This window comes from Sinohyriopsis cumingii, chromosome 7 (assembly GCF_028554795.1).
Source record: "Sinohyriopsis cumingii isolate HCF-2022 chromosome 7, ASM2855479v2, whole genome shotgun sequence".
Classification (NCBI taxonomy): Eukaryota; Metazoa; Mollusca; class Bivalvia; order Unionida; family Unionidae; genus Sinohyriopsis; species Sinohyriopsis cumingii.
The window spans coordinates 15,787,486-15,803,110 of NC_142967.1; the positions used below are offsets into that span (position 1 = coordinate 15,787,486).

At 32.3% G+C, this 15,625-nt stretch overlaps 2 protein-coding genes across 11 annotated transcripts in view; both read left to right on the forward strand.

Moving 5' to 3' along the window:
* Positions 1–15,625, forward strand: part of LOC149794771 (solute carrier family 23 member 2-like) — a 110,838-nt gene that overhangs the window by 17,741 nt on the left and 77,472 nt on the right. The gene's annotated exons all lie outside the window — the stretch shown is intronic.
* LOC149794772 (uncharacterized) lies at positions 85–14,876 on the forward strand. Of its 10 annotated transcripts, XR_016422196.1 has the most exons (14): positions 91–347; positions 1,447–1,596; positions 2,511–2,649; positions 4,095–4,267; positions 5,446–5,590; positions 6,242–6,328; positions 6,858–6,954; positions 7,878–7,955; positions 8,330–8,385; positions 9,116–9,193; positions 9,553–9,630; positions 10,725–10,806; positions 11,288–11,365; positions 13,042–13,056. XR_016422196.1 is itself a non-coding variant. In XM_089964408.1 (13 exons), the coding sequence occupies exons 1-13, from the start codon at positions 300–302 to the stop codon at positions 13,188–13,190; spliced, it is 1,356 nt and encodes a 451-aa protein (XP_089820534.1). In that variant the 5' UTR covers positions 98–299; the 3' UTR covers positions 13,191–14,876. The 10 variants fall into 10 exon arrangements, 8 of the variants coding, with proteins under 8 accessions (XP_089820541.1, XP_089820536.1, XP_089820538.1 ...); XR_016422197.1 differs by lacking the exon at positions 9,116–9,193 and having other exon boundaries at positions 85–347; positions 13,042–13,066; XM_089964408.1 differs by lacking the exon at positions 10,725–10,806 and having other exon boundaries at positions 98–347; positions 13,042–14,876.

Below are 15,625 nucleotides of genomic sequence, written 5' to 3' on the forward strand. Positions count from 1 at the left end.
TTTATTTCATTTCATTTGTATGTTTTAATCACATGAATGAGCTGCTCACAAGCCGCACCACCCGATACGTCCATTGTTACAGCCTACAAGCCTGGAATTGTTGATATTGTTAAGGCCTTCAAACCGCAACAACGTATATGTTCGTACGATGCAGTATACGTTATGTAGCTACCAAGCCTTAACAATGTTGTTGGAATATTTTCTCTGTTGCGCATGTGCACAATTTCTAAAACTAAAACATCCGGTTGCGGAAGCTGTGCGTAATTAAGTAGTTGAAAGCAGAACGTTGAGAATTTGAAATGGAAAATATGTCGACTGAGACCCATATGACAGCTCATACTATGCTGGTATATTTATCCTAATATTTCCTTAACACACTTGTTACAATATATGAAATTGATTTTTCGCTCACATGTTTAAACCTTGAATAATTCACCACTATCTCACACGGCAAACATCATAGCGATATGACTCAAATTGTTAAAGCAACGTTAAAAATGCCAATCAAACCAATACATACTGCTTGGTCCTAAATTAAAATAATACCCCTCTGATATGAAATACATCTACCATGGTGGTCATCTTGAAAATTGTACAGGTACTCTTAGTGGGTGCATGGAAATAGGTCAGTCCTACATGTAAGACATAGCACACTTTGATTTTGTTTAGGTGCTAGAAACTTGAAAACGGGCCCGTTTCTTTTGTGAGAATTTGAATTTATTAGAGAAAGGGCATCATAGTAAGTAAAGTACGACTAAAACATTATAACTTTGTAGAAAAGCGTCGTTATTTTAGTTGTCAGTTGTGTGAAATATTCCTCAAAATTTTACTTTCATAACGATGTTAGTCGACATCAAAACACACTACACAGCGCGTTAGTTAAAACATAATTATCAGGTATTACAGGTAGGACTAGGTAATAGGTCACATGTCATTTACTAAAAGATTTATAATTTTCTGTTGGTCCTTAGAACTTTTACATCTAATATTTACACGTTATTCATTTTGAAAATCGTTCTGTTACAATGGATGTATATGTAGATATGGTGTTTTAACCAAAGATGACCCAAAATTAAAATGGTGCTGATTTGATGAAAATCTGATCACCACTGGTCCTGTATTTTCAGTTGACAGTACTATCTACATCGTGTTTCCCCTCAAGACTTTTTATTATGCTTGGTTTTTCCTAAATGAAAATGGTACCAATATAGTATCCAATATTGCTACAATTGCAGCTGTTTTGTCAAATTAGTTGATATGTGATTTTCACTGAAAGACTTCTTATCATGTCCTGTTGATTCGGAATGAAATATACCTCTCAGACATTAGACATCTGCTAGGACAGTCATCTTCAGAATCATTTAGCTACTTCCCCTGAATTGGTTGTCCTATTTATATGGTATCAAAACAATGTAATAACTCATAATTTGTTATCATCTGCTGCAGTCAGCATCCAAAAAGCTGCGCCACATCTTTACAGATGAACAACTGCATGCATTGGAAACAGAATGGAATGCAGGATTGACAAGTGTAAAGGATGGCAAAAGAATCGAGAACCTGGCCAACTCTCTGAACCTTACAATGCAACAAGTCAGGGTTAGTTGTTTTAAAGAAGTTCCTCTTTCTTGCAAAGTTTTGATATCCAGCAGCTTAATGAATTGCATTTCTTAATAATTTAAAAGCAATACAGTTGGTTATATTAATCAATTACTGTCGTAAGTCAGAGTTGCAGGATATTTCCAGTGTTTGCTTCTCAATTTTCAAATGAAAGTAAAACTTCTCAAAAGTACATTTCTTTTCAATTAATTAAAATCTTTGGCTTTAACATTTCTTTAGGTTTCTTGATCTCTATTTCACCTTAGAAATGAATGTTCTCAGTTGTTTTCATATTCAGTTTTTTTTTGGGGGGGGGCTGCAGAAGTAAATGTATTCAATAGTTTGTAAATCATTTAAATACATCCGTTCTTTGAAATTATGATTTTATTGCATCTTTGAATATATTTTAGTCTGCCTAAAAACCATATGCTAGCCACATGCTTTGCAATTTGGTTTTTGGAGGTTGGTACAAAATGGATTGCCCATTGTCAAGGATCGTAGGGGGCCCCGAATGGCTGAGTGGTCTAAAGTGCTTTCATTACGAATCACTGCCATCTCACCTCAGTTTGTGTGGGTTCGAGTCTCGGATTCAACAAATGTGGGTATGTGAGAAGCTTGCCAGTAGCTTCTCGTGGGTCAGTGGTTGTTTCTGGGGTTTTCCAAGGTTCTTCCTCCACCATTAATACTTGACGCCATGTATAGCCTATCATGTGTTGAAAAATGGCATTAAACCCCACAACAACAGCAACAACAAAAAAATCAAGGATCATTATTCTCAAGGACAGATTATACAGGAAACAAACATGATGAAATAGAGTGCAGCAGGTCAGTGGAAGCTCGCATTATCTAGGATGAATTTAATAATGTTGATGACACAATGAATAGCATACAGTCTGGTTATTTATTATTTTCAGGACTGGATTGGAAATAAGCGGCAAAAACAGAAACACAGCATTCAGCAGCCTGCTGTCTCAAGCTCTGCTTCCAAGCCAGAACCAATACAGTTGAAAGGGCCTAGTGCATACAATATATTTTGCAAGGGAAAATCACTTGGTAGGCTAAATATGTTATTGGTCACAAACTTTTTTATTGCTCTGTGCAGTTTTGATAAAGCCAGTCCTGTACCACACTATTTCCAAAAATGGAAGAAAAAGGAAATTTATTTTCATTCTCTTTGAAAGTGTTGCTTTGTTTTTAACAGATTCTAACAAAAGAATGTTTAGGTCTTTGTCCTACTCTGTATAAAACCATGTTTTATCGGAATTCATATAATAGCGGATGTGCTATAGCGGGGTAAAACTGTATATATTGACTTATGCTGACATCATTTGCTTAATTATTCTGCATAAACTTAGATTTTCTCTGATATCTTACCATGTGCCCACTTGGTAATGTTACATTGAATAATCCTGTCTGTCCGTCAGTTTGCCCATATGCAGATCATTTATTTACTTCTTGTAAACTTATTAGTACACTGGTAGTGAGATAGTGATCATCTTTAGGTGATGTTTCATTAAGATGTGTGTGTGTGTGTGTGTGTGTGTGTGTGTTACATCTTATGACACCTCAGCACAATAGTGGCTATGCAGTGGCAACTAAAGGTACATTTAACATGCTCTAACAGTGAATTTGCACATAAGTTTAGGAAGACAAACCATTCAAAATATGAACATTATTATCAACAATATAAAATATAAATCGTAAAGATGTTAAATTCTGTCAAATGTATATGAAATAAAAAATAAAGGTCATTAGTTGTGTGTTGAGAACACTCTTATTGGGTTATTGACAAATTTAGAAAGCAAATGAATTGTATTGTACAGAAATTACTACAAATGCATCAGTGTTGAATGGCTTCATTTTGCAAATATTATATAATGAAGGAGTCTCATAAATCTATTACTCTTGTTATGTTACTAATTTTTATTTATTTTCAGTCTGTACTTTTAAGATGTCAGAGAGGTAAAATAACTTTGATTTAGTGATATATACACTCTGGTAATGGTGTTAATGGCTGTTTGTTTTGTATGAATGTAATTTAAAACTCTATTTTCTGATCACTTTGCTTTTTGTCTTGTTTTTGATGCTGCAACATAGTGAGTGTGTGGAAAGTACTGCTTTACCTGTTTCTTCTGGCATGTTCTGTTATTAATTTACTATTCAGGTATTATTGCTTACATTTTCTCTAGCCTTGTGTATGCACATGTATAACCAGACTCATTAATCTCTTTGCAGTATACTCTGAGCAATTTTTTTATAAAATGCACCTTTAAATTATATTCACATATATGTGTAACTGTATGCTAATGGTGTTTGAAAAATAATGACACTGTTATTCTTAATACATATTAATATCTAGATGGTAAAGTGAATTTTGTTTATTATTATTGTAAACTTCAATTTATATGCCTATATCACTTTTGAATTATTTTTTGTGGTTAGTTTTGTTTATGAAAGTAACGGAATTCTTTTATATTATTATCTATATTTGTTTAAAGAGCCATCATCCTCAGGAACTACTTTTGTTCAGTGGGCAAATGAATGGAAGCATCTGCCTGCTTCAGAAAAGGTCCAATATCAGCAAACTGCTGAGGAACAGAGGCAAAATTTGTCAACATCTGTGGGCACCCCAAAATTCATAAGGCACCACCTAAAACTGATCAGTCAGTCGGTAAGTCATGTTTCTTGATTCAGTATGAAGTTATGTCTGTTCAGTTAACATGAAGTCATGTATGAGGTCATCTTTCAGATCCTATGAATACTTCAACCTGGAGGAAGAGAACCTGCATCTAACAAACATTGATTTATAAAATGTACTACTGTAGTGTTTCAGGTAACAATGTAAATATTATAGATTCCTTCATTTCTATTTTTAATAAAATGCAGTTTTAAACAAGCTAATTTCACTGATGATTAGACTTGAGGTTCATTTAGAACTGATTTGTTTAAATACTTTTTACTCATTAGTTTTCATTTTTATTTTGATGCTGAGGTTGTCATTATTTTGTAAATCTTTGTTTGCCATTTAGTTGGCAGAGTTTGCTTGCTAATACATTTTCTCCCATTTTTTCGGCCTCTCCATTTCTTTCTTTCTTTTACTTGTCTGTGATTTCTTTCTTTCTTTTACTTGTCTGTGCTTTTACTTTGGTTTTTAGCACTACTGGTCATATCAGAAAGGAAAAGAGCTTAGATGGCTGGTCATATCAACATTGTGCTTTCACCAAAAGACTTCGTATACTGTCTTATTGGTCCAAAATTAAAATGGTGCTGTTATTGAGTCCAATATTTCTACAATGATATCTTGTCAGTCCTACTTTTAAATAGAAAGTAATTTGAACATGGAGGGTTTCATATTAACGGTTGGTAATGTGTCAGGTTGGTACTAATGATAATGATGCAAACTAGTTCTCAATCTGTCCACAGTGGAGGCCATATGGATGGCTATATCAGTATGGGGATTTCACCAAAAGACCTCTTTTGCTAACTACATAATCCTGAAAATGCAGATTTTGCCAGTGGTACATCATATATGGCTGGCTTGATGGCTGTCTTGAAATCTTGTTGTCCTCATTCCCCTTTAATGACTGGTAATATTGAAATGTGGGCTTTTCGCCAGAAGACTTTTAATATCTGCTTGGCCTAAATGGAAATGATGTCAATCTGAAATCCAAAGTGTTCACAGCAGCTAATTTGATAATCTTCTTAGCACTTAATAACAGTAACACCAGAGATAGTTTCAAGACTTCACAGTTAATAGAAAGAAATGGTTTTATCTTGAATTCCTGAAAATTCTATTTGCCCAGTAAAGCATCATTTTTTTTGAGGGACTTTGTTATCATGTATTTTCAGTGTGAAGCTCTTAATGACATGGGTGTAAATATTGGTGGTCTGTTTACTGACAGTACTAGACGTGTTGGTGTATTCGGTAACACAAGGGCCTACCAGTTTTTTCAGACTGTTGAATGGAAAGATCAGTTCGTAACCAGCATGATGGGTTTGTATAACTAATCAGTTTTATATCATTTTATGACAATTTTTCAGTGGCAGAAAATATTTGTTTCTAGGCAAGTATTACATTACATTGTTAGCTTTTAGGCAGATTAATAGTGTCATGATCATTTGGCCAAAATTGCATTATATGTAATAAATTTGTCAATTAGTTTAAATATATTAATACATAGCTGCTTTATTTACTGGCTTGTATATTTGAATTTGTTATGTTCAAGATGGTGTCCACTACTTTTAGACTAGGTCCAGATATTGTTTGAAATGCTACTAGGTTCAAAAGGGAAAGTGACACTCTTTTTTTGAAAGCTTTTTTTATACATGTAATTGCCAGAAAATAAACATAGATTACACTGGGTTATACATTCACATGTGAACAAAATTAATTAAGAATGGTAAAGAAACAAATCAACATATACAACAGGAATTTGGCTAGCATATTTTGTATTTATATGTAACTGAGTTTTTCTGCCAATTACAGTATTGTACAAAATTATTTTATACATTGGATTTAAGATCCATGTCCATTCATTTTTTATGGCATTTTGTTTGTCAAATCATATGAAGGTTTTTAAAATCTTGAATGACATGAATATTTATTGTTTGAATATGCAATTTAGGCTTCAGTTTAATTTTTTAGATTCACAGACAAGTTTATCACCAGCGGTTGATGAAATCAAGAAAAAATATGTGTCACAAGTGCGACAGATCTTTAATGACTGCTGGGGTAATATTTGTTACAAATTTCATTTTTGTCATCACTTACATTTATTTAGATAAAGAGAAAGAAATATGAATGTCTTCTATAGTAATGGTCATCATTTGTATGGCAGGGAAAATTTATGTTTACTGAACTGTCAGTTAACCATGATAGCATTCTCTCCATCTTCAGTAATATGTATCCTTGTATCCTCCATGTTTGCAATTGAAAAACCCATTCAGTTTATCTTCATGAATTGTTCAACTGCCAAATGTCATGTCATGTTTCAATTTTCTAATATGTTTGATGCATGGTAAATGAATGTTTATCTTACATTCACAAAATGTGTGTTATCAAGGTATGACTGATGAATGTTAAATCCATTACTCACATTAAGATGAAGTCTTCAAGTAAAAAAACCTTTTATTATAGGTAATAAATATTTATTAAATGTAATTATAAGTTTCAACATCTGAAATTTCATTGTACAACTTAATGCTTTACTTACAATTACTATGAACAAATGTCTGTCATTAAGTGACAATATCTTTTTCAGCCAAGACAACAGGAAAGAATAAAGTGCCATACAAGACAATAAAAGATAACTTGTATCAGGTAGAGATTAAGAACTTGCCTAATGGTGTTAAATTTAGGTAAGTGCTCTTTCTTCTTTTCTCTGTAGACTTTATAATCATTATGAGTAATATATTACCTTGTTGATATCATGTATCAAATTATGTTGCCATGTATTAGGTGCTGCATTAGGTTCAGATGCTGATGTGATGTATCAAGTTATATTAGGTACTTTATGATGCTGATACATAGTATCAAGTTTTTGCCATCTTTTGAGTTTTGTAAAAAACTAATGCAACATTGGATAAAACAAATGCACATAGAAAAAGCACAGAATACACTAATTCCACCAATGTGTATAACAGCAACATTGGTTAATGGTTACATTCAGGTTTATGCATATGGTAAAAGTCCCAGATCCAGGGATGGCTGGCTGTGTTATACTTGTAATGTAGTATAAAGAAGGAGTTCATTTCATAATGTATGCACCCTTAACTGCACTCTTACAGTGACCCTCAAGCAGAGAGGTCATCTCTGTATCAAGGTGGATATCAATGATATAATTCCTTTGAATTTCTTATTAGTTTGATTTTTTCATGTATGTAATGGGATAAAAGGACATGGCATCACAATCCATTCTTTATTTTAAGATAAAAAGTTACAGCATAAAGATTATTTGTTAAAAAATTGCAAAATCATTTGGGAAGGGAAAAAGCAAGAATAAACACATAATCCTTCAAAAGAACTATGGTACCTTAAGAAGTATAAAATCTTTGTAAAAATATTATTTTATTGTATGAATGACTAGTAAACCCTTCATATTACAGAATCGGAAAATCAGAAGAGATCCACTCAGCTTTTGATTAAGTATTGTACATTATTCACTAGCCTTGAATGCAAGACATCCTGCAAAATTCTTGTTCATTGAAGTAATTGTATGTTCATGAATTGTTTTTTAACTATCCAAGATTGTGTCTCAGTTGTATTTTTTTGTGTGTGCCAGGGACCCAAGCTGTATGGGCCTTCCAACTCTAAAAGAAATAATTAATGCAAGAGACAGTTTGGAATTCTCCGTCACAAGGTACTTGGCCATTGAAACTACTCTAAAATGATCAAAGTCAGAGAGTTGCAATCTAAAGAAACAATTTAAGGTTACATGTGGACAGGACATCATAAATTTGTAATCCACTCTGCAGTGGGACAAACTGAGAATCAAAAATAAATCTCTGCCAAGCAGAGAAGCATAGTGTTTGTTGTTTTGGTTTATAAGCTGTCTATACAGTGAAGATTTTATGCCCATTAATTATACAGTTTAAATACATATATATGTATAGTGTGTTTCTTATCATTTTAGATTGTGTTTTTGTTTGTTTTTTATTTTAAAAGGTTTTACTTTAGCTTACAAAATGTCTGTTAGGGTTAGTTATTCACTTCTTTATAATTTCTTTTTTAAAGGACAAGTAAAGTAGCCACAAGAACATCATCAGATGAGCCTTGCCATCTGAATCAAGGTAATTTATATTATGACATATCTTTTGGTGTGTTCGCAGCATGAAAAGGCTGATCTGTGAATATATATGCCTTGGATTATTATGCATTTATATTAGAATTCATACACTTAACCAAGTTAAGCAGTAATATATGTACCTAATATCATGATAATGGTAGATTGCTTACTCAGTGATGATCAGTTCTAACGGCCATCTGATTACATTTATCTTTTACTTGTACATGCATTTGAAGCTTTTTTTGGACATATCCAACACAGATGCAGGATTTTTGTTATGTTTGTATTCATATAAAGATTTACTGACCAGATTTTGAAGCAGCTAAAAGCTGTAAATTAAATGTGTACAGCATGTTCATATGCATAACAAAGTAATATGTTATTTAGGCCCTTGCATTTCTTTATCCATTTTGGCATATTTTTAAATTAAGCATTATTTGATGAAAACCATTTTGGTATAGTTTTCTCAGAAACTAATTTAGTTATGCATTTGGATTTTAGTAGTCCTCTTTATATTGACAGCCAACTTAATCAGATTTATAAGCTTTTTTACTTGTATTCTGAATCGTTGGGGGGAGGGTGCATTTTGGTCTTGGAATTAGGCCATCTTTATATGTTGCACAATCCTTGTGTGACAGAATTTACGTGGTGGTAGTGGAATGTTGATGACAAAATAGTGAAAGAAGCATCACTTAATTGCATGAGGAAACTTAACAAATTTTGTTTTCTTGCAGAACAGGTTGAAATTCCAAATGCAATTAAAGATTCACTGGAAGATGAGGGAAACCAAACTGCCTTTGTTCCCAATCTAGGTACTTTCTTAAGAATGGTCATTTCATTTTTACCTTCCCATTGCATTTTATTTTCTACTGGCCATTCATCTATAATTCGTTAGGTGGGTAGCTCTCAGCCAAACTGAGATTAGTAGGCATGTTTCTATACATATGTAGATGATGAGTTTATCATTGCATTGGAATGACTCTGCCTTCTTTCTTTTGGACTTGCATGCAATACATTTTGGCTGCGTTTTTTTAAATAAAAAATCTTGTTACTCATGTAGTATGCTTAATAGCAGTTCTTTTAACAAGTTATTTCCTTGCACATTTTCTTTTTTAAAAAGCAGTATCACTTAATAACATCAGAAAACTTAATGAAATTTGTTTTACTTCAGATCATAATGGTGTTCCAAATGTAATGCAAGAGTCACTGGAAGATAAGGGAAAGCAAAAGGCCTTTGTTCCCAATCCAGGTACTCTCCTGACAAAGGTCTCATTTCATTTTTATGCTCCCATTGCATTGTATATATCTGCTACTGGCTAATCATCCATCACTTGTTTGCTGTGTAGCTCTTGGCTAAATTGAAATTAATATGCATGTTTATATGCATATGTAGACGGTATAATGAGTTTATCATTGTATTATAACGACTCTTTCTTTTGGACTAACATGCAATACATTTTAGCTGCATTCTTTCTATGAACAGCCCAGTTGTTTAATAATTGTTATTTCAATAAGTTCTTTATTGGCACAAACATTTCTTTAAAGTCTCAGTCTGTCTGACATTCTCGAGATTGCTTTTTTAATAATTACAGTAATGATTTCAATTCAGAATTATTGATAAATATATGCATGTCCCTGATGCAGTATGTATATTCATTTTTTAAGATAATCATTCAACCACATCATCACAATAGGGCTAGATATTCATGCTCCAAATTTTGGTTATACCCAGCACAAAAATTTGGTGTCATTGAATTAAAAACAACATTATAACAGGTTTCTCTTAAGCCAGAAACAACATCAGATGTATGTGTATGTGTGATTTAGATTTTTAATGTTGCTTTAATAATCTGAGTCATATCTCGGTGATGTCTGCAGTGTGACAGTTTTTTTGATCCAGCACTGGGGCATCATGCTGCAGACATGTGGCATCATTTCCCACTAAGTGACATTATCTTAACACCAGGCCAACCAGTCCTAAAACTACCCTCTTAGTGCTCCACACCAAGCAAGGCAGCTGCTAGTACCATTTTTATAAGTCTTTCTTAGGACTTAGCTGGTGTTCAAACCCATGACATCCGTCATCCAAGACAGACGCTCTAACCACTGGGCCACGGGAGCAGTCCAACATCAAGTCAAGTTAAAAAACAATGTATCAATAACAAAGTTAAAATCCAATGCAATGGGAACCATATGTATATTATATAATGGCCAACATTATCATGAGGTCATTTTATTTTATTTTATCAAAGAGGGTAAAATGTCTGTTTTGATTGCCATTTGGAATTGAAACAACTTTTGGGCAAGCAAGAAAACATTCTTTATCTGTTTTTCTCTTTCCAGTGTGAGATGGAGAAATAGAACCATCACTGTGTCTGTCCAAAAACAATTTCATTTCCAGAGCAAAACTCTTAAACCATTCTAGGTACAGTATTTCAGACAGACGTGGTACACTTATCAACCAAGCTGTGTACACTTCCTATTGATACTGCATTCATTATATTCTGTTACCATGGAAATATAGTGTAACATAAGTAGTATATAACTTGTGAGTATGCAGATTGAGCGATGATACAGCGTGCTTTCAGTTGGATTCTTAAAATAAATTGGGAAAGTGCAATATGTCATCTTTAGGTTATTCTTTATTGCTGTTATGCCACCTTATGCAGGTGAAATTAAGTGTTAATACAGAGACCCCTGTATTGTCTTCACTATTGTAAATGTTGAATACATTTGCTCCATTGTTTGTAAAAGTAACAAAATGTTTTCTTTATTCTTACACTAGAGAAATCAAATCATGATTTTCTCTAAGTTTCAACAATTTTTATAACAAAAATAAAGCAGTTCATTGTTTTACTGTCTGATAATGGTTTTGTACTTGATTCAGTTTTAAAATTTATTTACAGTTGAAGCTGAGCTTTTGATGGACCTCACTGATTCAGAGGATACAAATTCAGTGTTAGAGGTTATGGAACCCTCAACATGTAAGAATTGCTTTAGGAGTGTATATTAACCTCTTGTAATAAGTGTACACAATTTTTATCTCTTATGTCATATATAACTGATAAATGCTTATGCAATAACTTGTTATCTGTCCAGCCATTAGTGCTAATTTGTTATTGCTTCTTCTCCTAAAAACTGGAAGGGTTGCTGAAACTGTACACTTATTTGTTGCAAGGTCTAGTTTGCCCTTCAGACATGCATGTAATATGGCTGCCATGGCAACAACCTTGAGAATCTTATTGATATGCCTTCTCAACAGCATGAGCAGTTTTCTGGAACATGCATTCTTCTCCAACCAGTTTATTATTTTATTTTAATCATTCTGATCTTATTGAAAATATTATCAGTGCTGGACAAAGAATTTTTTAAGTGTTAGAAGCGGACCTAAAAAAAACCATGAAAAACCCAAATTTTCATTTGACCTTAGAAACCTAACAAAATCACAAAGAAACTGTAGGAAACCTAAATAGATAATATAAACCTAAAATTTTTTTTTTAAACCTGAAAAATATTTTTAAAACTTTGAAGAAAAAAACTTAATAATAACCAAAAAATTTCAAATTCAACTTCACTTCTAACCCTGTTATTATTATATTTGTTAAGTTATTTAAAATTGCATTCAGGTTGTGGAAGTTATGATTTTTATGTGTTATATAGTAATATTGTGTGCTATTTTTGCTATGAAACTACACCTATTCATTCAAAAAATACCCATTGGTCTTAAATTTCTAAACTGTACTCCTCTGACATCCAGTACAGCTGCCATGGTGGCCATCTTGAAAATCTTTTCACCTTCCCAGTTACTGTTATTTGTGATATTAAAGGCAGTTAAGACATATTCCTTGCATCCAGTAACTCCTCAGATATTTGGAAAATGAATTGTTCTCTTGTTATTACATATTTTTTTAATTTAACCCTGAGATCTTCTTCTTAATATTTCCAGTGATTGACAAATTATTTTTTTATTATAAATGACAGTTTATTGAAAATTGAATTATAATTTTGTAAGCTATTAAGATTTGCATATGTTGTATGTTAATATAGTATGCATTTCTTGTGATCAGTGAAATTATGTTGCAAAATTTGTGAAGTGCACAGTATAATGTATAACAGTGAGAAATCAAAGAGCAAATTGGCCTTGAACATGTTGTAAAGAAATTATTCTCATTTGTAAACAATAACTGATTTGAAATAGAATTGTTAGCTGCATTAAGCTTACTTACTTTGTTCTGAATTAGTGCTGTATGTATTAAATCTTTATTTCCAGTATGTATGTATGTATGCATGCATGCATGCATGTATGTTTGTATGTATGTATGTATGTATGTACGCATCTTTGTATGTATGTATATATGTATGAATATATGTATGTATGTATGTATGTACACATCTATGTATGTATGTATGTATGTACGCATCTTTGTATGTATGTATGTATGCATATTTGTATTAGGGTATAGTATCATGTCCAAACAATAATGCCTTTATGGTGCCAATTAAATTAAAGTTTTAAAAAATTGTATCAGTCTATCTTATGAAAAAGTATAGGATTTAACTGTTCTTGAAATTAAATTATAGTGCCACACTCATGCTTATTGTGTCTACTGATTAACAGGAATACAATAAGAAAATAAATATCTAAATTTTTTAATTTCAGCTGATTGGTTTGAGGTGGAGAAGATACTGAAAACAAAAAAAAAAGGAAAAGGCAAACAATATCTCATTAAGTGGAAGGGATATGAGAAGCCAACCTGGGAACCAGAACACAATATTAGAAAACCCAAAAAATTACAAGAAAAGGATTAACATCAATACATATACTATACCACTTTCCTTCAGTGTGAATATCATTTCTTATCATCAAACCAGTTATCATATTTACCATAAATATTCAGAGACAGCTTTATTATCTACCTATTCATTTGTTATATAGGTACAAATTAGTACTACTTCAAGCCAATTTTACTATAATTCTGGATTGATCGGACTGTGTAAAGATAGGGCTTAATATTTTAAAAAAACACAAGATAATTTATTACATTTGTATTTTTATCACCCATGAGCTGGATTTAGTTGGTACTTATTTGTTCAAGTTTTGACATTGTTTCTCGATGCAACGATTGCAGTCTGATGATTTTTTCCTAATATTTATTTCTTGTACATATGTATATATTTTGCCAATGTAATACTCAAATGATAAGAGTATATGCTTAGATCCTAAATAATTGTTATGTCCATAGCGTCTTTTTGATAACTAAATTGAATGACTTCATATTTTTCCTACATTATGATTTCAAACATTCAATGGCAGAACAGAAACACACTTGCAGATGTCAACACGCTGCTCCATCACTGCTGAAATTTAATGTACTTCATGTACAGTTGGCACATAAATCCAGTCCATATTTCGTAGGTATGACAAAAATACCAAAATCTTTTCATTACAGATCAAATGGGAAAGTTGTTGTAATGCACATTCATTCACAATATGACTACAAATTTAAATTTTAAGTAGATCAAAATGCCATTTTCTTTCAGAAGGTATGTGTAGCACGTGAAATTTCAAATTTATCTGGGTGGATTTAAGTGGGCATTAGTAATGTTGTGTACTGATGAATATTTGCTTGTGTATTTAGTTTTTTGATTTGCGGCGTACATTCAATTACTTTGTTTCATGTAGTGTATTTTTGTTTATGTAATTAAGCCTTAGGTAGAATAAGAAAATTAGCATATAATAAAAAGGTTACTTCATTTGTATAGGAAAATATGAACTCGTTTTGTCGGATGGATATACTGCACTCTCAAGTGAAGTAACCTATAACTGTTAACTTGCTAGCTTAATCAAAAATGTATCTTGCCTGTAATATTGTGTATTCAGAATATGAACTACACAAAGTGGACATTGAAAGTAGCCAAATTTCTGCTAGGTGACAATATTACAGCTATCAAAATGCAGCCAGTACTGACATATAGTCATTTAAAAGCCTTTTTAGAAAGCCTACCAGTATATTGTGAGGCAGATTAATGTCAGTTGCAACAGAAGTTGTTGAATATGTGTCAATATCTTGGAGGACTCTATAAAAGATTCACCATGTAAAGTTGAGAAAACTGTTATTTATATCCATCTTGGCACAGAATCTTAATGTCACTTTTGTGAGGGAGAGGGGTGATTGGATTTTTATTTTAAAAAAATGATATTTTAAGTTTGCGAAAAAAGATGTTGCTTTCCATTAATAAATTTCTCATTCAGGAAAAATGTTGCTTAGAAAATGCATTTTGATTTTGGATTGTGGACACACTTTGCAACTATTTCTTTTTTCTTAGAAGTCACTTTGCATATTAAACTTTAACTGGTGTTTAAGCAATAATCAGTTTAATCTTTGCTAGATGCTTCAGTATTATAGTTCATTGCTGAAAAAACAAATTTATTTTGCATTTGTATTGAATTTGTCACAAGTGAATGCACATATTGAATAAAATGATGAAACTGGATTAAGTTTTGTTTTTACAATGTTTTTGTTTTTCATGCCTTGTTGTCTTGCCTGCTTTAAAGAGAGTATGACTCAGATAAGGCAGACTTTTTCTGAATGCTCATAATTCTCATACATTTGGGTTGATAACTTTCATACTGTGGAATCAGGTAAGACCTTTAATAGCCATTCACCTCTACTCTTCCTCTGACTCTGTCAGTAATAAGGTCATTTGAACATCTTGATTAAATAGAAAATTTTGGACTTATTGATATTAAATTCTGAAAGTGCAACCTTGTTGAAGGATTTGGATCTTCAACTGTGTGTGATATCAAAATTATCCTTTTGGCAACTGTCAGTGAGAGACTGAAAAATGCGAAAATTAGTAAGAGGTGGTCAAATATTTTTGGATCAGGTATTTTTCAGTTTCATTATGATTTATTATCAAATGAGCTTAAACAGTACATGGAATATGGTGAAAAATGATTACGGTAAATTAAAGATCGTTACTTTCTAAAGTACCTAAAATTCACACAATCTCATCACAAAATAAAGTTTTTCTGTACTGAAATTAGAAAACAAAATAAGGAATGATGCTGTTCAAAATACTACAGGCCATGCATTTATGTATTTCTAGTCTTTCGTTGTATGCACAGACTAATAAATGCTGAACTCTCCAGCGAGGTATGTGGTAACAATTTTTCTTATCAACCTAACAGTGGACACCCAACATTCATGAATTTACATTATTTCTACAGTACCATTTAAGTC

Bases quoted from the DNA above. Each gene is read 5' to 3' on its own strand.
- LOC149794772 (XM_089964408.1), top strand. From the start codon at position 300: ATGGAAAATATGTCGACTGAGACCCATATGACAGCTCATACTATGCTG. The intron at 5,591-6,241 runs GTTTGTATAACT...TTAATTTTTTAG, and splicing joins GTTCGTAACCAGCATGATGG to ATTCACAGACAAGTTTATCA. The intron at 8,386-9,115 runs GTAATTTATATT...GTTTTCTTGCAG, and splicing joins GCCTTGCCATCTGAATCAAG to AACAGGTTGAAATTCCAAAT.